At 41.6% G+C, this 23,722-nt stretch overlaps 2 protein-coding genes across 5 annotated transcripts in view; one reads left to right on the forward strand and one right to left on the reverse strand.

The window, feature by feature from the left end:
- Positions 1-3,686: 3,686 nt before the first annotated feature.
- LOC124268981 lies at positions 3,687-23,654 on the reverse strand. 3 transcript variants are annotated; one of them, XM_046704011.1, is made up of 2 exons: positions 23,456-23,654; positions 3,687-5,057 (listed from the first exon to the last, which is right to left on the reverse strand). In XM_046704011.1, the coding sequence occupies exon 2, from the start codon at positions 4,990-4,992 to the stop codon at positions 4,042-4,044; it is 951 nt and encodes a 316-aa protein (XP_046559967.1). In that variant the 5' UTR covers positions 4,993-5,057; positions 23,456-23,654; the 3' UTR covers positions 3,687-4,041. The 3 variants fall into 3 exon arrangements, with proteins under 3 accessions (XP_046559967.1, XP_046559969.1, XP_046559968.1); XM_046704013.1 differs by lacking the exon at positions 23,456-23,654 and adding an exon at positions 16,963-17,062; XM_046704012.1 differs by lacking the exon at positions 23,456-23,654 and adding an exon at positions 8,719-8,796.
- Positions 16,716-23,722, forward strand: part of LOC124268980 — a 29,216-nt gene continuing 22,209 nt past the window's right edge. Inside the window, exon 1 of one of the 2 annotated variants that reach the window (XM_046704008.1) lies at positions 16,716-17,090. In XM_046704008.1, the coding sequence (XP_046559964.1) occupies positions 16,972-17,090 (119 nt within the window). In that variant the 5' untranslated portion in view covers positions 16,716-16,971. The remainder of the gene's footprint in view (positions 17,091-23,722) is intronic. The other variant, XM_046704007.1, reaches the window with a different exon arrangement.

The following is a 23,722-nucleotide window of genomic DNA, read 5'->3' on the forward strand; positions in this document are numbered from 1 at the left end:
ACGACATTTGCTCATGCCTTTCGCAATTTGAAGCATCATCCTTGTGCAATTCATCTGCATAAGGTTTTCAGTTGGTTCCCCCCAAGTTGGTGGAGAAATTCATCTTCGATGTAACCACATACATATACATAACATATAGTGAGTGCTTTAAGTGAGTCTAAACTTTTGATGGGTAGTATATGTTTGCACCTTAAACCAAACAGGTACAGAGAAAGGATACATTGGTGGTAAATTCATTATTTAGTGACTATACAGAAATCACAACGTGAACAAGCGGTGATGCCAATAATGTCACTGAGAGAGTCAGTATCGGGTGTGACCGCCCCTAGCTGCCACACATGCAACACAACGACACCTCAGGGAATTCACTTATGTCTGTAGTGTATTCTGTGGGATAGCCTGCCACTCCAGACTCAGCCATTGAGCAAGCTGACGCAGATCTTGAGGTGGAGGGCAGTTCTCTCTAACACGTCTATTTAACACATCCCACACGTGTCCAATGGGTGCCATATCAGGAGAATATGCTGGTCATTCCATGCGAGTAACATTGTTTTGTCCCAGGAAGTCAGTGGCTATGCGTGCACGATGAGGTCCAGCTTTGTCATCCTGGTAAAGCGCCTGTTGTCCTATTCGATGAAGACAAGGAATTACCATTGGTCTCAGAATCTCATACCTGTAGCGAACAGCATTCAGATTGCCCTTGATGACGTACAGATTGGTTCTGTGATAAAATTAGGCGTCCCACACCATGACTCTTTCACCGCCAAAACGACTGTGTTGACGTCAGCAAAACGTTCACCATGCCGTCTGTAGCCAAGAACACGATCGTCATTATGATGCATTGACAGGGGCGTAGCTACCATTATTAACAAAAATGCCCGGGCTTACACATGATTGTTGATAAAATGGTTGGGCAAGCCCTTAATACTACCCAAATATAAAGTTTTGCAACCTATCGGGCGTACACGGAAAAAAGGCTTGCGACGCGCCTGATTGAGGACCGCGATTCGTCAGAGAAAAGAACTGCTGACCACTGTTGTCTTGTCCACTGTCGGTGATGCCGTGCCCATGCGGAAGAAGACGAGTTCTAACGGCTTGATGTCGGGGCCGGAGGTTTCTTTCCCTCAGATGGTTTTAATGGATTGGTCACTGACGTTTGTTCCTGCAGCATCCATCAGTTGCTGTCGGAGATGGTTTGCTGTGACGGTTCTCCTGCTCAATGCTTCAACAGCGTGGTACAGGTCTTATCTTCCTGTTGTCACACGAGGGTGCCCTGACACTGGTCTCTCGCGTAGTGTCTGGGTTTGTTGAAATCGCTGGCGCAATCTGCAGATGACAGATGGACTAACATTTAACCTTCGAGCTTTAACTCCCGTTGTGAAACGTCCTCCTTTAGCCATCCAATAGCTATCGCTCGTTCTTCAATCGTGAGGTGTCGACGTTGCGGCATGTTCAACAAGTTGATGCAGTTTCACAGCGACCTGCCTTTGTAAAGCCAAATTTCGCACATAAATTGTTTGTGGCTCGTGCTTTATGAGTCCATTATGATTCAGATTCTCTGTTCTGGTCATCAAGTGACGAGAGTAAGTGTAAGTCAGCAGTCGGCCAGAAGACCATTTTCGGCATACCGTTCCACTAACCAATCTTACCCAAGTCAATCGTAAAGTTAAGATCCAAAGTCTAAGTTGCTCATGACCAACTTAGGATCGCTAAAATCAATCGTAGAGAAACCAAAATGGTGGCTTTCATATTCTATATGAAGAAGAAGAGCGAGCATTTCACCGTGAACGTCCCCTAAAACCCCTATGAAATGAATTTGTTTGTTTTTCTGTGATGTAAACAAACACTGCACTTAAACCTTACAAATACCAATGTTCCCTAACTTGTTTTGACGAGGATACCATGGTGATTATGGAAATGTATTGACATTAATACAATTAATATATAGAAACGACCTTAACGATCAGAACACGTATATTTCGGATCGGCTGACTAAAAGAAATTCAGTTCGCTTGTTACTGGGTACATTCTATCCATACTCCTCCGACTGTCCCATCAGTTCCTTAGAGATGTATATATGTGTCACAACAACAAGACATGTTAAATAACTGATACAATAATAATACTCTTTAATTCTCGGAGAGTTGAATATTTGCAAAACATATATGAAGCTATAAACTTACACGCCAAAGAAACTGTAAATTAACAACATCGATTCACTGGTACTTCCCAGCATGGTTGATTCATGTAGTTAATCACAGGCAAACTGTAGCGCAAATACGGTTGCGCAACAGAGAGAAAAATGACCAGTCTTTCCATATGCGAGCGAAGCCGTTGAAACGGCAGGGGTAATGGAAACCAACAACGATTTGATATGCCACGAATGGCGCTGAAAATGTTGAATTAAATATACTTTACGTGACTAATTATAAAAGACGAGGTTGGAAATCTACCAGCACAACCCTGTGAGGAAATGGGTGTCTACCTTTGATGGTGGCGAATCTGGCAATATTATATTTTCACATTAAAAATATTTTTCGAACCGAAGCGGAGGAGGTACGTTGCCAGCCTTTGCTCGCTTCGCTCGCATATAGGAAGACTAATGTTTTTATCTCACTATTATGCAACTCTATTTGCGCTACAGTTTGCCTGTGAGTTAACACAGTACTTGTGTATCTGCCAGCTCATGCTGTATCACAGCATGTTGGCCTAGTAGTTGATGGCCCAAAGGACATATGACGCGTGTTGCGTGCTGTTTTCATCATTCACCATTATATAACATATCTGACAGCTGTCTCTAAATAATCGAGACTGCTCAGACAATCGAATGATTGACTTCATGAACATCTATCTACGCATTATTATACGTCATGATGTTTGAACCAGGTTCTGGGGTCTGACCACGCGATATTTAAGTCACGTCCTGAGACTTGTATCCCAACCTGGAATCCCCGCGGGTTGCCGCTCTGTAACATTATGTAGCCAGTAGGGCCCGTATGTAGGTCACAGCACTTCGCGAGGCCGGTGATAAACTGCACTTGGTCTGGTCTAGTAAAGTCATATTTGGCGGTCGCGCAATTTGGAAAAACAACTGGTTCTTGAATATACGCATGTCACCGGAAATCTGATACTGGAAGTAAGCTGGGTCCCGTCTCGCATGTCGCTCAAAGGGAGCCGTGAACCAGCTTAGTACCTGAAGCAGCGCCTCGCGAGACTTATAGGCCCTATACCTTACTACTAGGATCCGTGCAACTGTTCATCATCATCGTCTTACTCTCGAGGCACAATCAGAACGAACTCCCTGTTGACGTGGATGCTGAATTGGGAACACACCAAATGCACCTATCGACATAACCATAACTCTGTCTTGAGGTTCTCTAGCGACAATGGCACCCTTGGATCTGCTTCAACCATGTTCCAGTTTCAAAGGAGGATAGCTATATATATCATCAATGACGAATGTGAAATATGTATCGTACGTTTCAGATATTCTTTTATATCAAGATTGATAGGGAAACGGGTTTTTTTTCGTGTATCACTTTGTCTTTATATCACTTTTCTTTTTTTAAACTAAGATTTATATTGTCTAAAGCCATTCTCCAGGTAGTGTAACTCGCAAATATCAGATTTCATTGTGTAAAGACATTCGTTAGGTAGTATAATGCTGCCTTTCAACACGATAGCTGTCATGTAACAAGGCACTTTAATGGTAGTGTTTGCCGGTTAATCGGAACAGTTGTCACTTTTTCTCCTCTTAAATCTATTGCCGAGGGGAAAGTACTACACCACTCGGGTTCACTCGGATCGGGCCGAGAGAATCAGAGTAAGTTGATATCCCTCCCGGAATAATCAACGTAATTCGTGAGACGTGGTTACCTCCCTTGACGTTTGACGTGTTGTTGCCTCCCCAGAATAGTCAAAGCTGTTCATCAGAGTGAGAAGTTACCTCCCCTGAATAATCTACCGTCATCCATTCAAGTAAGATTATATCACCGCCTCTGAATCTTCATCAGATCTGTTTACCTCCACTGGAAATCAGTGTCACTCATCCTCAGACTGAGAAATTGTTACCTCCCCTGAATCGTGTTGTTGTGGAAATCGCCTGTAGGTGGCGAATCCTGTTTCCTGTCGCTTAAGGCAAATGTATTTAATTTCCGTTTTAAGGCTTGGCAAAATCAGCCACACAAACGGCAAGATAGCAGCTTTAGACAAAAGAATAAGTATTAAAACGCTCTCTGTCTCATAAAAACCACCAACATCAAGGCTCTCTGGTGGTATAATTTTCCAAATCTGAAAAGGAGCCGAGCACGCAATAGTAACCATACACGGAATTATGAAACAGCGACGAGGTTCAATGACGTCATCATCGGACTCTTCAATCAGCTGTGTCGTCATATTTACATACGACCCTGGTAGGGATAGGGCCCAGGGTTTATAAACCATGTATATGAAAGTACCAATGATAACCAATAGCGGCAACAAGCAGCATATTACTTTCAACGGGATATCCGATTCTAAGCTTAGTATAAACGAACACTGCCATGTTTCGTTCACATAATCGCGCAATCCTAAAGCTATACCAGGTGTGACAGTTAGGAACATGGCCGCCCAGGGGACAAGGGCCAAGGTCAAGTACAGAAGGATCCTTCCACATTGCGATAACCTTGGCAAGCGGGGTCGACACAAACGCACACAGAAATCGACATTCAGTGCCACAAGGTACCACAAGTTAACAAATTGCATACCGAAGTACACAAAAGCCATGAGGATTATCAGAAAGGTACAATCGTATCTGTTTCCTTGGTAATACTGCACTCCACAGAGGCACAGAGTAACTCCGGCCAACATGTCGCACACCGCTGTTCCAACGATGAACCAAAATCGAAGTCGTTGACGAAGTCGTTTGGAGGCGATAATGATGACGCACAAGCCGATGTTACCAATGAAGACGAAAGCCATCAGTATGAAGATTATCGGCCCAATGGCATCCATTGTGCTGCTGTCTTCAATCTGTACTGGATGTAGCCACAGGAGACGGGTTCTTCTAGGAACTGTGACTGAAATATGACATACTGGAACGTTATTAAGTGTGTCGTGAGTGAGTCTAGTTTTACGCCGCTTTTTACAATATTCCAGCAATATCACGGCTTCACACATTGTGCCCACCCAAGTGGGGAATCGAACCCGGGTCTTCAGCGTGAAGAGCGCACGATTTAACCACTAGTCTAACCCACCGCCCCAATTGTGTTACTCAGTGCCTTGCAATTTGTACAACAAGACTGGGAGACGTGTTGGAATGTTTTGGGTGTAGTGCTCCTTTAAACAGTATTTCAGTTCTGTCACGTCATGTCAGTGTCATGATAGAGCGGGTGGCCTGGTGGTTGAAGCGTTCGCTCGTCACGCCGAAGACCCGGGTTCGATTCCCCACATGGGTACAAAGAGTAAAGCCCATTTCTGGTGTCCACCACCGCGATATTGCTGGAATATTGCTAAAAGCGGCGTAAAAGCATACTCATTCACTCATGATGGAGGTCGTATGTATGTTACAATCAAAATGTAAAATAGAATTTTAATCACTTGACTAAAGCTTTCGTCATTTCTTGAAATGACTGGCAGATAAGTCATTTAGGAAATGACTGGCAGATAAGTCATTTAGGAAATGACTGGCAGATAAGTGACTGAAAGGTTTAATCATTTCACGAAATGACTAATTTCAAATTTGACTGTAATATATGCTGAAATATGACAGTGTATTTTACATTACCTGCAATACCATCTCAACAACGCCCGATGAATATTTCAATTAGTTGTTGATTCATAACTTTTATTTATTTTGAACAATATTCTCAAATATGTTATCAAAACTTACCTGAAATCACAAATACCTTGTTAGCATCCTGAATCTTGTTTGTTTGGGGTTTGTTGTTTTGTTTTGTTGTTTGTTTGTTGTTGTTTGTTTTGTTTGTTTGTTGTTGTTTTTTTGTTGTTGTTTTGTTTGGGGTTTTGTGGGGTGTAACATATTTTATTCGAAAATGAAATGATGGATTGGGCACAAATTATCCAACTTAGGTACGCCCTCTCCCCCAAAGGTAGCATGTAGACCTATCATTCACCGTGTAATGAAACCCGATATTGACCTAACTGATGTGCAGTCAGTCCATCATGATAACTTGGATTGGATTATGGTATCAAAGAAGCAGCCCTACGGTGACCCTGAGTTCAATGAACATGTCATCAGATTATTCCGGGACATGTGGCAATCAGTTCATGGTGAACAAACACATCCCCAGAGGTATGACGAGCCAGCTGGGACACTAAGGACGCCGGTGGAAGTCCCGTATTAAGGTACATTGCAAGTGCCTTAAGGACGAACTGAAGTGTAATTGGTTTTCAGACTGTCGTCAGACACAATTACAACAAACCTTGATGTGGTTGTTTCTAACTGTGAAATTCAGATTTTTCATGAATAATGCAACCATAATTTTTAACCACCTAAATGAGTAAATGAAATATATGTTAGTGAGTGAGTGAATGAGTATGGTTTTACGCCCCTTTTAGTAATAGTCCAGCAATATCACGGCGGGGAACACTAAAAAAGGGCTTCACACATTGTACCTATGTGAAATATCTGTCAGAATCTAAACACATACAAAACATGCTTAGGAATGTGCTTAAATACTGACCGAAGTAAACAATTCGTGTCTCCTGGCTAACCACGTTTATGCTCGAAACACTTGAAATGAGCTATCGTCTCGGTCTAAACACAACATTCCCCTAATGTAAACACGTTTAGATGTTAGATGTGTCTTATTTGTAAACGTGTATAGTTTGCCACAATAGAATTTAAACAAACAAGGGTCAAGGAACGGGTTTAGGTTTGCATTAAGGATCAAAACCCTTTTTTACAATGAAGTTTGCCCCTCCCCATTCCACACACACACGCACGCACCTACCTACCTACATACACAACACACACAGGGACACACACCTATCTAACCTTTAATCTGAGATTGTATGTCTTCGATGCTATTATTGTAGTCATTGTGTGTTGAAGCTTATATGAATACATGGCACGGTCCTTTAACAATCAGAGACAGGCCAAATTAGCTTCATTTTGCAAGATCAAAGGATTGTTCCGAGAACCAAGCAGTATAACTGGAATGTTTAATTAATTGATAATCAGCTTTGTTTTCACATAACTCTCTTGTATAGGTTGTCTGTTCAGATATCAGGAGACAGGTTTACTTGGTGGCTGTGTGTTATTTCCAAGGCGCTCACTGACGTATATATAGTGAGAATGTATTCATCTCATTACGTGATCAATACGCACGCAAACACAGACAGACAGACAGGCAGACACATACCGTACATATTCTGTTAGACGTGTCGTGATCACATATTGAGAACGTCAGTGCACTTCAATGTTTAGAATAACTAAAAACAATACAATGGAAATGTTAAACTGCTAAACTGTAACCTGCAATCAGTGGAGCGCGTCCTGCAAAATCTCAGATTGACTGAAGTGTTGTTGCTGCAACACAATATTCCTTTCAAACTGTTTTGGAACGTGAAGCAGACTCAGATTTACTGCCATCCAGAGAATACAGGCTTGCATTCAACATAAATATCAAAATCTCACCAATACTGTTGACAGTCCAAGGAGAAGATCTTACTCTGACCTCTGAGAATACAGGCTTGACATGATCATGTCCGTGGTCCTAAGACTACTTGCATTCAACATAAATATCAAAATCTCACCAATACTGTTGACAGTCCAAGGAGAAGATCTTACTCTGACCTCTGAGAATACAGGCTTGACATGAACATGTACATGGTCCTAAGACTACTTGTATACAACATAAATATCAAAATCTCACCAATACTGTTGACAGTCCAAGGAGAAGATCTTACTCTGACCTCTGAGAATACAAGCTTGACATGAATGTCCATTTGGCCCTAAGACTACTTGCATGCAACATAAATATCAAAATCTCACCAATACTGTTGACAGTCCAAGGAGAAGATCTTACTCTGACCTCTGAGAATACAAGCTTGACGTGAACATGTCCATTTGGCCCTAAGACTACTTGCATGCAACATAAATATCAAAATCTCACCAATACTGTTGACAGTCCAAGGAGAAGATCTTACTCTGACCTCTGAGAATACAAGCTTGACGTGAACATGTCCATTTGGCCCTAAGACTACTTGCATGCAACATAAATATCAAAATCTCACCAATACTGTTGACAGTCCAAGGAGAAGATCTTACTCTGACCTCTGAGAATACAAGCTTGACGTGAACATGTCCATTTGGCCCTAAGACTACTTGCATGCAACATAAATATCAAAATCTCACCAATACTGTTGACAGTCCAAAGAGAAGATCTTATTCTGACCTCTGAGAATACAAGCTTGACGTGAACATGTCCATTTGGCCCTAAGACTACTTGCATGCAACATAAATATCAAAATCTCACCAATACTGTTGACAGTCCAAGGAGAAGATCTTACTCTGACCTCTGAGAATACAAGCTTGACATGAACATGTCCATGGTCCTAAGACTACTTGCATGCAACATAAATATCAAAATCTCACCAATACTGTTGACAGTCCAAGGAGAAGATCTTACTCTGACCTCTGAGAATACAAGCTTGACGTGAACATGTCCGTGGTCCTAAGACTACTTGCATACAACACAAATATCAAAATCTCACCAATAATGTAGGGAGTCGACTGAGAGGATCTTGCTTTTCATGCACAAGCAGCTGATAATTGACCATATAGTTTACAAGGCAGCTATTCTCCATAATGACTCATTCATTCTTGTGATTGTTCCAAAGGTCAAGTATGTTATAGTGTGTTCCGGATATTTGTTATTACATATTGACATCAATTCGGCTTCTGACTAACTTATTAAGCATTGTATGTGTAGATTACGAAGAGCTGATGTGTGTGCGTCAGTTATTTCTAAAATCATACAAATCAATGTTAACATACTTAAATTATTAGCTTTTCACGATGTATCGTTTATACATGTATACGATATGGCTACCCGTGTATCGATTCATGCTTTAATTCTGTATCGATTTTAAAAGTATTTATTTACAAAGTTTTAACATAGCCCGTCCTGGTAACTAGCGAGGTGAGTGAAAACTGTCCTGATCAAAATGATCTAATTCAATGATCACGTATGATTATTACAATCAATACTCAGAATGAAACCAAATTAACCCGCAGATCAATATTAACACAAACTGTAACAACCTCTTTTCTTCCAATCAACATCAAGATATTTTTACCTCCATTTAAAATCAGTGTCACTCATCCTCAGACTGAGAAATTGTTACTTCCCCTGAATCGTGTTGTTGTGGAAATGGTGATATTGTCATATACAAGAAACATGGAAAAGTGCGAATCGCTATACAGTGGTGAGTCTAATGTCCCCGTGCATATGGTACCTTGAACCAAATACATATAGCGATGTGTATAATTTGGAAAAAATTGCTCCACTATAAGTAGATAGTACCAAATGTCCCTCCAAAGGCGCGGTGGGGTAGCTTAGTGGTTAAAGCGTTCGCTCGTCACGCCGAAGACCCGGGTTGGATTCCCCACATAGGTACAATGTGTGAAGTACTAAAAGCGGCGTAAAACTAAACTCACACACTCACCCTCCAAAATTGCACAATAGTGGACGCGTAAGGAGCGTAAATATGTTTTTCAATATGGCTGCCGTGGGAGCCATGTTGATATTTATATTCGGACATAATTTATATTGAGTAATACAGAAGGCATCACTGATGGGAGCAAGCGTGTGGAGTTTCACTTTCTTTGGTCCAGTTGTTACTGGAGAGCAGATGTTTTCGACAGACGAACGACAAAGTGGATACGCCATTTAATCCAGTTTGACTTTCAATTAGATGTCCTAAAAGTGTTCTTAACCCTGTGATAAGGACAAAGTTTTGCGCCAGATCTTGGAAATGTCACTCTGAAACATCACGAAACTTCTAAGTACACGCACGAAAATTATCCACACATTCAAATATATTTAAGCGACAAACCCCTTTCCATACTTATAGTGAGTGAGTGAGTGAGTTTGGTTTTACGCTGCTTTTAGCAATGTTCCAGCAATGTCAAGGCAGGGTTCACCAGAAATGGGCTTCACACATTGTACCCATGTGGGGAATCGAACCTGGGTCTTCGGCGTGACGAGCGGACGCTTTAACCACTAGGTTACCCCGCCGCCCCTTTCCACACTTATAAGGAATCTGTAAAACCATTCTATACCATGAGCTGGTGCGAACCAACTATGAGACGGGAACTGTTGCCAAACGGTGCTTGAAAAACAGTTTTACCTCAGGTTTTGCAAAAAGACATTTCTGTCTTTGTGTCACGGAAAGACACTGTATTCATTGAACTGGGGAGTTTGGCTGGAATGGGCTAGATCTAGACAAGACGCCTGGACTCAATTAACTAATAGGGTTTTCACATTGATTTTGTTGGTGCGTACTTCTTTGAAGTCCGAAGAGTCTCCCACAGGACAATTTTCGTCACTCTTTGAGGCTCTGGTATTTTTGTATTTTTTCTTTGTTCATAGTCGAGAATCAGGTCGTGCCACTATACTTTGTACTCAATAACACCGAAGACATAGAACCGACGACAAGGATGTGATAATTTAAAGTAATTATAACCCGTCTTTACCCCAAGGGTAAGCGATTGCCCTATTCATCCGAAGCGGCTCTTTTCCGGTTTGTGCAGAATTGCGTCCCTCAGGTGTACCAGAAACCTATGACCGGGGTTCGAACCCAAGAATCGCACTAATTATGTTTGTAGGTTTGTCATCACCATCTCTGACCTACTTTACGTTGGGGTTTTCCTTCGGTAGCCTCACGCCGATGTTGGTTGGTTTGCTGTTTAACGCCGCACTCAGCAGTATTACAGTTACATGGTGGCGGTCTGTAAATAATCGGGTCTGGACCAAGCAATCCAGCGATCTACGTCATGAGCATCGATCTACTCAATTGGGATACGGTGACGTGTCAACCAAATCAGCGAGTCTGACCACCCGATCCCGATAATCGCCTATTACGACAAGCATGGGTTGCTGAAGATCAATTCTAACCCGGATCTTCAGAGGTCTAACCCCGAAGACCCAGGTTCGATTCCCCACGTGCGTACAATGTGTGAAGCCCATTTCTGGTGTTCCCTGTCGTGATATTGCTGTAATATTGCTAAAAGCGGCGTAAAACTAAACTCACTTGCTCACTTTTCCTTCGCCATCACACTGCCACGCCCTGATATTCAGAAACACTGTTACACTGGCGTCAAGCCCAACACGTCCACTAATTATACACGCTTGAGATCATTGCTATAATGTTGAAACCGGTGTTAGTTGGCTGTGACATTCCTTGAAATACCATAGGTCAGCGGCACTCGCCAAACAGCGTCACACCATTCACTGTGGTTGTAATGACATAATAAGCTCCGATACGTGGAGATATCATCTGTGACGGATTCTGATGAAAACAATTACATTATGCAAGTTAACTTAAGTGAAATGTATTTCTTTTCTTACTCAAATTTCAAACTGAATTTGACAATTTGAAACAGAATTCGAAATATTTTCGATTGTGACTATTTGGATAAGTTTGGTGTCATATTCAAAGCGCTGGTTTTGAAAAGAAATACATTTCACTAAAGTTAACTTGCATGATGTAATTAATATATATATTTATATACATGTATCTTATACATCCTCAGCAAGGTGAACGGCGAGTTTTTATTCAGCCGCTTAGATATATATCTTATACATCCTCAGCAAGGTGAACGGCGAGTTTTTATTCAGCCGCTATATATATATATCTTATACATCCTCAGCAAGGTGAACGACGAGGGGTTTTTTCAGCCGCAATCAGCTATATTGCAATCCTGTCACGACGGCTCGTATGCAGTTGACTTCGAGATAATGACAAATCGGAGATAATGTGGACCATTATTCTTCCTCTGCATCCAGTCATCAGTTCAGAATGTGGAACTGACCTTTTCCTTTCTATAAATGTCATCCTGAAGGTTTCAAAAACGCTCAGTACGGGTTACTGTTGACCTCGAGCAAAATCATTTTGATAGCTATGGTAAATGGTCTTTTGTAACTTATAAACAGTGTCGGAAGTACGGAGGTTCGAGTCCCAATACTTGATCAGTGAGTGAGTCAGTGAGTTTAGTTTCATGCCGCACTCAGCAATATTCCAGCTATATGGCGGCGGTCTGTAAATGCTCGAGTCTGGACCAGACAATCCATTGATCAAAGGCATGAGCATCGATCTGCGCAATTGGGAAACAATGACACGTGTCATCCAAGTCAGCAAGCCTGACCACCCGATCCCGTTAGTCGCCTCTTACGACAAGCATGGGTTACTGAAGATCAATATTCTAACCCGGATCTTCACGGGTCCCAAAACTTGATCAGAATGCTAGAGACTCGCCAGGCGTGCCATCACAAACGTGCTGTTAGTAGGTGAATCTTAGACAACAGTAGTTGATCTAACAGACGCTGCGCCGAAAGCAGACTCGAAGCATAGCTTGGTCTCCAGTAAACACCATGTCATTATTATGTCTGAATACCGGGAGGTGTTTTGGAGGAAATACGACAAATGGTGAGAGGGTTAGTATTCATCACAGGTTAGTATCTCAGTGCTACTTCAACGACATTGGATACTAAACAATACGAATGTCTATGCAACTAAATAGATTGATCGTTGTTCTGTTGACACAAGTTTTATCTTAACATACCGCATTACAGTCTGAAAGTATGGTTCTTACTCAGCATGTACCCGTGGTGGGAATCGAACACGACGTTCGGCGTCACGAGGTGAAGCTTTAACCATTCGTCTACCATGACCGTGGACATGAGAAATGACCTCCACATGGGGAACGAGCCATGTGTCTTTGGCGTGTTGAGCTAACTCATTTGACACTAAGCTATCCACCCAACCGACCATCCGGTCTTCGGTTCGATGCCCTGGTTACTATAATGGATGTCCGGGAATGAAAGTTACACATAGTTAATATGTAAAATCCTTCAAGAAGCAGGTAGTAGAAGATACCATACAGGGTGTGGTAATAACACAAAAGCTGACAATTCTTGTATCAAAATACTCAGTAATAGTTTATTCTCCAATACCTGTACACATGTCACCGTACGGGAAACAGGAATGAGCAGGTGTCAACAACTTGACAAACATATCAACATATATTTCATTCTTGAAGTACCTCCAACCAAAAACTTTCATACGCTCATTATTTTACAACTTGAGAATGTCTGTCAAACGTTCTCACAATATATGTACTGAGTAACTACAAGAAAATATTGCACAGCAACAGCTAGTCTAACGAGGAACGATACCGATGACGTCATCGCCAACAATGGAGATTCTGCTTGTGAAGAAAAACATTTAAACAATCAAAAACTTTAAAATCTGAAAAATCAGTCAGTCATATATAGTTCATTATAGTTCATTATATACATATATTATCAATAATTTGGACAGAAGTATCATCATATTTTTCATGCAAGAGAATGAACAACCAGGTCGTGATGTTGGGAGATAGGACAAGGGAGATAACTAGTTTCCCTATTTGACATTCGTCACCACTCGCCCCTTTCCGTAAAGTGCAAGAAGGCAACCGTCACCACTCTCCTCTTTCCGTAAATCGGTATTCGGCTTGTCCTGGAAGAAGGTAACGAATGCCTATTTGATTGCATCTTAATGCAAGGCCACTTATGACATCCCCAATTACCCAGAGCATAATATCGCCACTCTTAGAGATAATTACCATTGCCCCATTCGCCATTTTGAACCCGATTCGACTGAAACTATAAATATTACTCTTATCAGCATAACCACAGACTGACAAGGTCGTAGCAGAGATACTGACATGATAACGTCCATTCTGAAATGCCGATTGTGGTGGCGAATGGACATATTATCAGCCTCATTAGATAAAATGTTCACTCGGGTATCTCTCTGCGTGAAGGGCATTGCGAGGGTGGTCACGTGAGATGACCTTTCTAATCAGCCAATCAGCGCCGAGTTGCTATTCTCGCGCTGTTTTAGTGCTTTGAATAATTCATATATATTCTTTCGTCTGTAGAGCCTTGCCAATATACCGAAAGAGGCGTATATGTGTTCTGTGTAAGTTTTCTTCTGCTGATCGGAAATGACGATGAACTGTTTCATAAATCTGACAACTGATTGGCTGAAACATAACACACACCCTGGATTGGGGTCAAAGTTCACTCAGGGGATCGTTTGACACGACCTTCTGTGATGGTGTCCTCCTACCTTCACATTGACAGGCATCGCATAGACTTGCTCAAGTTTCTAAGGTGAAAATAATAATAGTTCAAATGATAATTTCTAAAAAATAATAAATAACAGACTTGGGTAGTTACTGTCCGCTTATCTAGAATTGCCTCTTCGGAGGATAGACGTTAACTATCTGATTTTAATGAGATATGAGAGATAATACAGTGGATTTATGCGGACCAACGTAAAACGTTATGGTCGAGTATGACGTGATAATATAGGTGCAAATACAACAACCAGCGACGTTCAAGTGACGTGAACACAGAACGCTGGAACAAATGGACGCCGCCAACCGCACACGTCAACATGTACGGGGCGGCGGGGTAGCCTAGTGGTTAAAGCGTTCGCTCGTCACGCCGAACACCCGGGTTCGATTCCCTACATGGGTACAATGTGTGAAGCCCATTTCTGGTGTCCACCGTTGATATATTGCTGGAATATTGCTAAAAGCGACGTAAAACTAAACTCACTCACTTACTCACTCCACATGTACATTGTATTTCTCACGCATTACAATTCGTTGTTCAGGCGTTACGAAAACCCTAATAATGATTCATCCAGGCTTCAGATTGTTGGACAGATTGATAATAACCTGTTAAAATGAGCATATTGTATGGAAGTCCCACGAACACCACATGCCATTGAAAACTTAACGATGGCCGAAATTACACAATGCCACTATTAGGCATAGGCAGACTTACAAATTCTAGAACTAGGCACCACTGGGACAACAGACATCTATGCAAAATCTTGTGTCGATATCTTTTTTAGTCAAGGTATGGCTCTTCAATGGCACTGCTTTTGATCTTGGACTAAGCGTTCATTCCACACTCGTTGGCAGTTAGCATCAGTGCTGATTGGTTATTGCTTGTCATAGACACATATTGATAGTTGCGTTATAACAATCCATATACAGCAGCTGTAATGTTTCAGATTTACTTCTAATAGTAAATACCTACTGACCATGTACCTTGTGGGTGCGCGTCTAGAGTAGAATCCACTGACAACGACACTATGTAACAATTTAGTCTGTCTCTTAACCAAATTGCTTTCCCTTCCACGTAGTCAAGAAGTTCTTAATCTCTCTCTTCACAGGGACTTTTTCAAGTTCACTAATCAAATAAATTATGTTCACAGCAAGCTTTAATTCCAGTATTTTTAGCATTATTTGACAGTCGATCAATAGCCGGACATGCGAATGTGACCATTGCATGAAGCCTTGTGTTTAGTGATAAGTTCCACCTGCAAATTTATGTAAACCTGTGTCGTACGTTTTGGCTGGTCATATCGTCTTCAGTGGTCAAGATGGGTGAGTCTGTGGTCAGTCAGACGCTGAACACATACATATACTTACAATTAAATTATTAATTAAACATAAAAGATTCTTAAAATTATATTTACAATCACATCGTTAAGTATACGTGCGAGAGACAGATAAAGAACATCGTATGAGGAAAAGGAGAAAAATAATGAAACATCCATAGTGCCAACCTGCTGAAAGTATGGTATAATAATGGTAACTCATGGAACTCTTCATCGCATAAAACAAAGGTAAATACAACAGAGTTATAATGAAATACAAATACTGTCGATTGGGCTGCATGTTTCGGTGACTCTTAACCCTGTTTGCCGGCATTTGTTTCCATTGTTGATAGGTACACACCACACTACAAATGCCACCATCCTGTTAATTAAACCTTTTCAAGATGGCACCGGTAAAATTCGATAAGGTTTGCACTATAATCAGGAAGACAGTTCCTGCTGGTCAATCATCGACATGAGATTGTTACAACTGGGTCGTCATTATGAGTTGTCTGGTCATCTGTAAATCGTCTGTAGGTGGCATGTCCGTTACCCTCGCCCGAAGCTTGTCTGGTGCAGCACATGCACGTGAAACTGGTCTTCACTTCCGCTCTAATGTCGGGAATGGTAAGCCACGACACTGGCACCAACATCGCCTTGGAGACGCGTATTATCAGAAGCGCAATCCATAACGTTAGTCCACGTTCATAGTTGTTCCACACACCTGGAGTCAGATGAAATATACTCAAGGGCAGATGTAACGCAACTGTTAGTATTCCGGGAATGATGAAACACATGGGGTGTTCTACTGTACTGCTAAGAGTCTCGGTAGGAGAGTCTCGGATACCAATGAAATTGGCGGCCATATTGGATTCACCTAGTTTCATTTTTTGAATGATATGAGCAACGACCATGACAATTGACGTGAGTATTATAATGGCAGCTGGGACGAAGAAACCAAGCGTTGTCATGGTTGCAAAGGGACTGTAAGGGATGATTGGAGGACAGAAATCGGGTCGCCACATTTCGCGAACATTCGGGTGTATTCGGAAGGAGTATATCGGAATGACCACAGCGCACATTGCAGCCCACGGGAGTATCAAGAGTACAACGTACAGAAGTGTTTTGACGGGGGACGATAACACTGTTGTGTTGATGTTAAATAGTCGCATGATGTAGTCAATGTTGAGCAGGACGATATACCACGTGGCCACAAACTCCTGGGAGTGATTCATGAACACGAACATAACCAACTGAGTGACACAACCATGCACCCAGTCATTCCTGATATACCTGTCGGCGATGAGAGACGCCCCGAACAAGCCTAGGAGAAGGTCTGAGGCGGACAGACAGCAAATGGCGAGATTCCGTAGACGACATCGAAGCTTTGATGACCACAATATGGAAGCGATGAGAGAAAGGTTAGTAACGATGATAGCAATGATTATGACAATCAGAACACGACCTCCAACCAGTTGCAGAGATAATACTCGGTCTTTATCAAATGCCATCTTGAAAGGTACTTCCCATATATCCGAGGGTTAAATCTGAAAAACAAGCATTATGAAAATGGGGTTCATTAAAAACCACGTATAACAGATTCAGAAGATGCCCTAACATTTTGATTAATGTCTTAATTTTCATGATGTGTGTTTTGATTCAGAACTGCAGCATCGTTTAATTACTTTTAAAGATTTCTAAATTACAAAGGTTCGATTGATCTATTCGTGTGTTTATCTAAACTCGACTCGTGAACATGATTGATAGTAGTGCTACATAACGCAATAACACGCCTTTATCACCCTTTCATCAGGAAATATCGATATAAAAAGTGCAATAAATCATTTAGAAGATTACAAGAAAGCAATTTGATGACAAAAACCGAATATATTTGATCTCAAAGAGAAGCAAAAACTCTCAAAAAAGTGGAACCAACAAACCGACAAATAAATATACGCAGAAACGAAAAATCTCGTGTGCATAACAACCAAGGAATAACAGCATGGGGAAGCACTAATCACAAATTACAAATCACAAATGACTACACCAAAGACCACGATAACGTAGATAAATCGATAACTACATCTCACAGAGACGGTAGGAAGAGACCAAGCATATGTGGCCAGTCGTGACAATATATGAGAAATTCACCCCAGTTACACTCCACTTTCCATGATTACTCGCGTGGCTAGGTTTCTGTCAGTGTCGTTACATTACACAGAGTCTGACCTTAGGATGTTGATGTTGGCGTAGGCCGTTGAATGTCACATAGAAGAGAGAAAGGTCGCAAGCGCATGAATTTGACACACTGTAATGTCGTGTTCAGGTTGAATAACTGTATTTATATCATACGTAAGTGAGTGAGTGAGTGTGTATGGCTTTACTCCGCTTTTAGCAATATTCCAGCAATATCATGGGTCGCAGAAATGGGCTTCACATATTGTACCCATGTGGGGAATCGAACTCGGGGGTTTTGGCGTGACGAGTGAACGCTTTACCCACTAGGCTACTCCACAGCCCGGGTGAATTTGGAACAGCACTACAGTTCGGCGAACAAAAGAAATTTACGTCGTAACTTATATAAAACCAGGTAAAACGAATCAGGGACAGATAAAATATATACAGTGGTTGATATCACGAGCTCCGTGACAGTCCGCCGGGCCATCGATTCTGATCACACGGTCCAAACTTCTCGCATCATCCCACAAACAACAGAGTGTCATGAACACTCCATTCTGGGGCTGGAATCTGATTGGACCATGACTGTGAATAATGAATTAAGTAGGACAGTCATCGATGTTGTCCACGTCATTTAAGAAAAGTAAATCTTCTTCTGAATTGTCGTCAGTGCTTCACGTGTTTGCATTCACTATGTTCCCATATCACCAGTGTTTACTTTGTTTGGGAGAGTGTTTTTATTTGTTTGTTGCTGCGCAACAGAGAGAAAATGACCAGTCTTCGTATATGCTGCGCGCGCATATAGGAAGACTGGTCATTTTCTCTCTGTTGCGCAACCCTCTTGCGCTACAGTTTGCCTTACCGAACCCTTGTATCGGCGTAACGTAGAGAGCAGATGCTACACGGGAACGTATAGTGCAAACATACACATGACGTTTCTGACATATCTTTTGAAAAAATGAAGAAGACATGACTTCAACATGGTAAATTCAGAATTCGTTTTTTCGGACGAATTTGACAGGAATGGCACAGTCTGGAGAGAGTGAGTATATTTTTACACGGCTCTTTGCAATACTTGAACGTCAACACCGCTGGGGACTCTGGAAATGGGATTAATACATTGTACTCATGTGAGGAATCGAACGTGGCTTTGGCGCGACGAGCAAACGCCTTAATTACCGCTGTCCCGGTATTGTCCTAATTGAAGCCGTTTCACTATGATACAAACTATTCATAGGGGACGTTATATCTCTACATTGCGAAGATAACGCGCTCAGTGAGTCTTAATAATTTCTGAGTGTGCTTTTACGCTGTTTGCAGTGCGACTCACACACATACGCACGTACGCACGCACGCACGCACGCACGCACGCACGCACGCACTCATACAGTGATGAAATAAGCCAAAACTCCAGTCAGACATCAGGGCTGGTAACTTCAAAATGTTACCAGCCCAAAATGGATTTAACCAGACCAAATATGGTGAATTTACTCAGATGTATGGAACATCTAACATTTTTACCAGACCATCGGGCTGGCTAGCTGTAAATTTAGACCGTCCGTCAGAAATCTAGACCGTCTCGGGCGGTCGGGCGGGCCTTATTTCATACACTGACTCATACATACATGTACATACATACATAAACGCGAAACCCTTCGCCAAAACGCAGCCACTAGTTACCAACTAATTCCGACGTATGTTATTCAGTTGAAACAAGCGTCATATAATTCCCCCTTCGATATCCTGTGGCAACTCGTCTCCGATCGACCCCGACACTGCAGCGGTACATGAGAGGAACACGGGAACAGAGAAACCCGATTACCACTACACGCTGTGATCTCCCGATAAAGAATTCAATTTCCTAAATTGATTAGGCACTGGTAACATAGTTATGGGGACGGTTCTGAGGTGTATTTCTGAAGCATTATGACGTCACACAGACACAGGGGGTCGATTTGGAGCGACTATTCAATAACCATGTGTACACAGGTCATTCACGAGAGAAGACCAATACAGTTTGTGCCAAACATTTCCCTTTGACATGTTTGCGGAACGAAGACATGAGGAGAGGCGCTTGTTTGGCGAGATTGGCTCAGGGCGGATGGTAACACAAATATTGAAGTTTAAAAGTGAATATTGTCAATTATCACGCGCTGAAGTGAAGAATATGTAAGCTTTCAAAAAGGATATAGAATCTTTTGTGGAAGCCGGAAGATGAGGTTCAGAAACGCCTTCCTCGTCACGCTGAAGACCCAGGTTCAATTCCCTGCATGGGTACAATGTGTGACGCCCATTTCAGGTGTTCCTCGCTGTGATATCGCTGGAATATTGCTAAAAGCGGCGTAAAACTAAACTCTCTCACTCACTCTTTGACCATGCAAGAAATACATAGATGGTCGTTGTTCGAATCCCAGATAAGCTCCGGTTGTGATCTGCTTGACCCTGAGTTCTTTGTAAATCTTAACGTAGCGATGTATCGAATCGATGTTCAACAACTAGTGAGTGAGTGAGTGAGTATGATTTTACACCGCTTTTTTCTAATATTCAAGCAATATCACGATCATCGGAGGACACCAGAAATGGTTTCACATATTGTACCCATTTGGGAATCGAACCGATGTCTTAAAGCAAACAAACGCTTTTAACCACCAGGCTACCCAACTACCCCATACAAATAGTGAACACATGTCACTGCGAGTCGCCCATCCGTTTACGTAAAGCAATGCATTACAATATAGATCTAGTATAAAAAAATATAAAAATGTTTTATTATGTCTTCTAGTCTCTCATACCCCTGAGTGTATTGTATGTTTTTGTATTTTATGAACACGTTAAGTGAGGTGAGACTTTAATGAAATATTAATCTTATCTATAGCGTCGCTCCTGCATGAATGACGGGTTTACAGATGGCCGCTATAGTGTATCAAACTCACTTCCCAGATATGTATACATCTATCAACATTCGCGTGAGTGAGTGAGTGCGGTTTTACGTCGTTTCAGCAATATTCCATCAACATCACATCAAGGAATTCTCTACTTGAGTCACCAGCGCAGTTCGACAAACATCGTAGATACGTACATGGAGTGGGTGAACATCACATCGGTAATTTGAGGAAACAGCACTTGAGTATTGAGAAATAATATTCAATGTGTCTCTCATGATCACATTCTGTCATACCTAAAATAAACTAATAAACTAATCCGTTTTCATACACGCCAGACTTATGATTGAACGCAAATAAACTTACTGGCCAGTAAGAGCTATTTCTTTTCCCATGATGCAATCGCAAGCTACAAATACTCCTTTCCCATCAACGTTGCTATGGCTGTCTGGCAAGCTTCCTGTAGAGAGATATGGGCTTGCTGTGGTAATTAGGTTTTCGGTAAGCTACCTTTGGCATGTTTATATTTTCAAGGGGATTGTTGAAGTGTACAATCTCCATAGAACTGAAAATTTCCAGATGTAGCGAATCCCGCGGAGACATCAAATTCCGATCATAACATTTGTAGTCTTTGAATAGATGGGGCTGTGGGTAGCCTAGTGGTAAAGCGTTCGCTCATCACGCACAGCTCTGGTTCGATTCTCCATATAGCTACAATGTGTGAAGCCCGTTTCTGGGTTGTAATATTGTTGGAAGCGGCGTAAAACAAAACTCACCACTGATGACTGTGACGTTTACGCACAAAAGCGTGCGTGAGTATTATTTTACGCCGCTTTTAGCAATATTCCAGCAATACATGTTTGTCGTAAGAGGCGACTAACGGGATTGGGTGGTCAGGCTCGCTGACTTGGTTGACACATGTCATCGGTTCCCAATTGCGCAGATCGATGCTCATGCAGTTGATCACTGGAGTGTCAGGTCCAGACTCGATTATTTATTCCAGCTATATGGCGGCTGTCTGTAAATAATCGAGTCTGGAACAGACAATCCAGTCATCTACAGCATGAGCATCAATCTACGCAATTGGGATACGATGACATGTGTCGGAGTCAGTTGACTGTGTCTAAATGGAGTATCGAACATGCTAAACTGCACCTTCGTATTTCAGTGGGCTGGCACTTCAAAACCAGATAGACACACACATGTGCGTGATCAAAGTGTAGTAATCGTGAAAGCAACGTTAACTCCCCTTCATATTGACAGAAATGCCGAAAATAGATTTAGTGCAACTTGAGAAAAGAACCTTGTAAATATGTCCCTCTAGTTTTAAACGTGTAGTTCAGTTTAGTTTAGCTAAACCGTTTGGGTTTTTTGTTTTGCTTTTTGTTTGTTTGTTGTTGTTTTTGTTTTGTTTGTTGTTGGGGGTGGGGGTGGGGGTGTTGGGTTTTTCTTTTTCTTTTCTTTTTTTTTTTTTTGTTGTTGTTTTGGGTTTTTTCTTTCTTTATTTATTTGTTGTTTTTTTTAAACTGTGACCGTTTTTTGTTATGTCACATGCAGACTGACATTTAGTTTCTGGATATAAACTTATCTTTCTTAGAAATAATCCAAGTGAAACCCCAAACAATACTTATTTCAAATAGATGCAGCAATCTTGACTTGCAAAGTTATTCTTGACTTGAGTAGAACTCCTATTTATTCTACAGGGACTCGGAGACAGAGTATGTCCTTCACTAAATATGTAAATACATCAAGAGGCCAGGCTCGGTAATTCCTCGTCCATCGTCGGACCGGCTTTTACACATGCCGCCATCAAATACTGTGAATACTGCTGACTGTGGCCATTAATAATAACCCAAAATCACTCGGAATAGGAAAACTACACATAATTCATACCAATACCTTTTATCGGCAAACGAACTCATAGTATTATATGTTTTCTCTTGCCCCAAACCACCAGAAGTTAACGTTCTGACCACCTCGGGTGTACAGCATTATAACAGTATAAATAACCCTCGTTATAAGGCAGCTCCCCTGGTGACTCTTCATTATAGCAATCAGTTAACACAAACCAATCAGTTCAGTCCACCGGTGATCAAGGAAGTTTAAAGGAGGTGAAGCTTCAGAATTTATGAATTAAAGTAATTAATGAACTTGAATACCTTCACATCGATTGGTGCCGACAGGAACGACATATTCACGTTCGTTAATGCATGAATGCACATTCACAAACTCTCCCGTATGGTGCGTGCAGCGAAGATGATGAGGCTTTTCATAAATTAATTTGTAGTTCCGACCTTTCAAAGAGATATGTATTTGTATATCTGCATGAGCATTCATCATTGGAGTCGAATTAGTCATGTGATGTAGTAAGTTCTTCATCTTAAAAAATTATATGACATTTTAAAGTTTCCTAAATGTGTACTTTAACCTCCGACCCTTCCAGTCTAAACCTTCCATTGTCTGTTTAATGACAACAGCACGTGTAGATTATGTTATTGTAGGCCATGGAATAGCTTAGCTGAGAATGATTTAAACAAAGAATACGACGGTATTACAGGATCGGGGAACCTGCGCGGGTCGCTCAAACGCAACTGAAGTAATTAAGATTGAAATTCTATGATCACGAAAACTGAAGATCTATACAGCATACTTATCAAACACAAACTACATACAACATGCACGTGCATTTACACACAAGGAAAGTGGCACAAGGAGATAAAACATACCTTTTCAACGAGACAACCCTGTTTTACCCATTCTGTTTACATCGGAACCACGAAAAATGGCGACTCTGGCTTAATCAATACCTCACGGTGATTCACTCCCCTCAGACTGCAGAGTCGGTTGCTAGGGAAACGGAATATTCCTTCGTTATCCAGGTTCCTGTTACAGAATGCGTGCATGTTTATTGGTACTCCGCAGTTACCGTTAAACACTGACACAGAGGGTCGTGACGACATGCAGGCTGGCGACCACTTTAATAACATGTACAG

The sequence above is a fragment of the Haliotis rubra genome, unplaced genomic scaffold (genome assembly GCF_003918875.1).
Source record: "Haliotis rubra isolate DU_JTF1 unplaced genomic scaffold, ASM391887v1 Scf141, whole genome shotgun sequence".
In the NCBI taxonomy this organism is placed as follows: Eukaryota; Metazoa; Mollusca; class Gastropoda; order Lepetellida; family Haliotidae; genus Haliotis; species Haliotis rubra.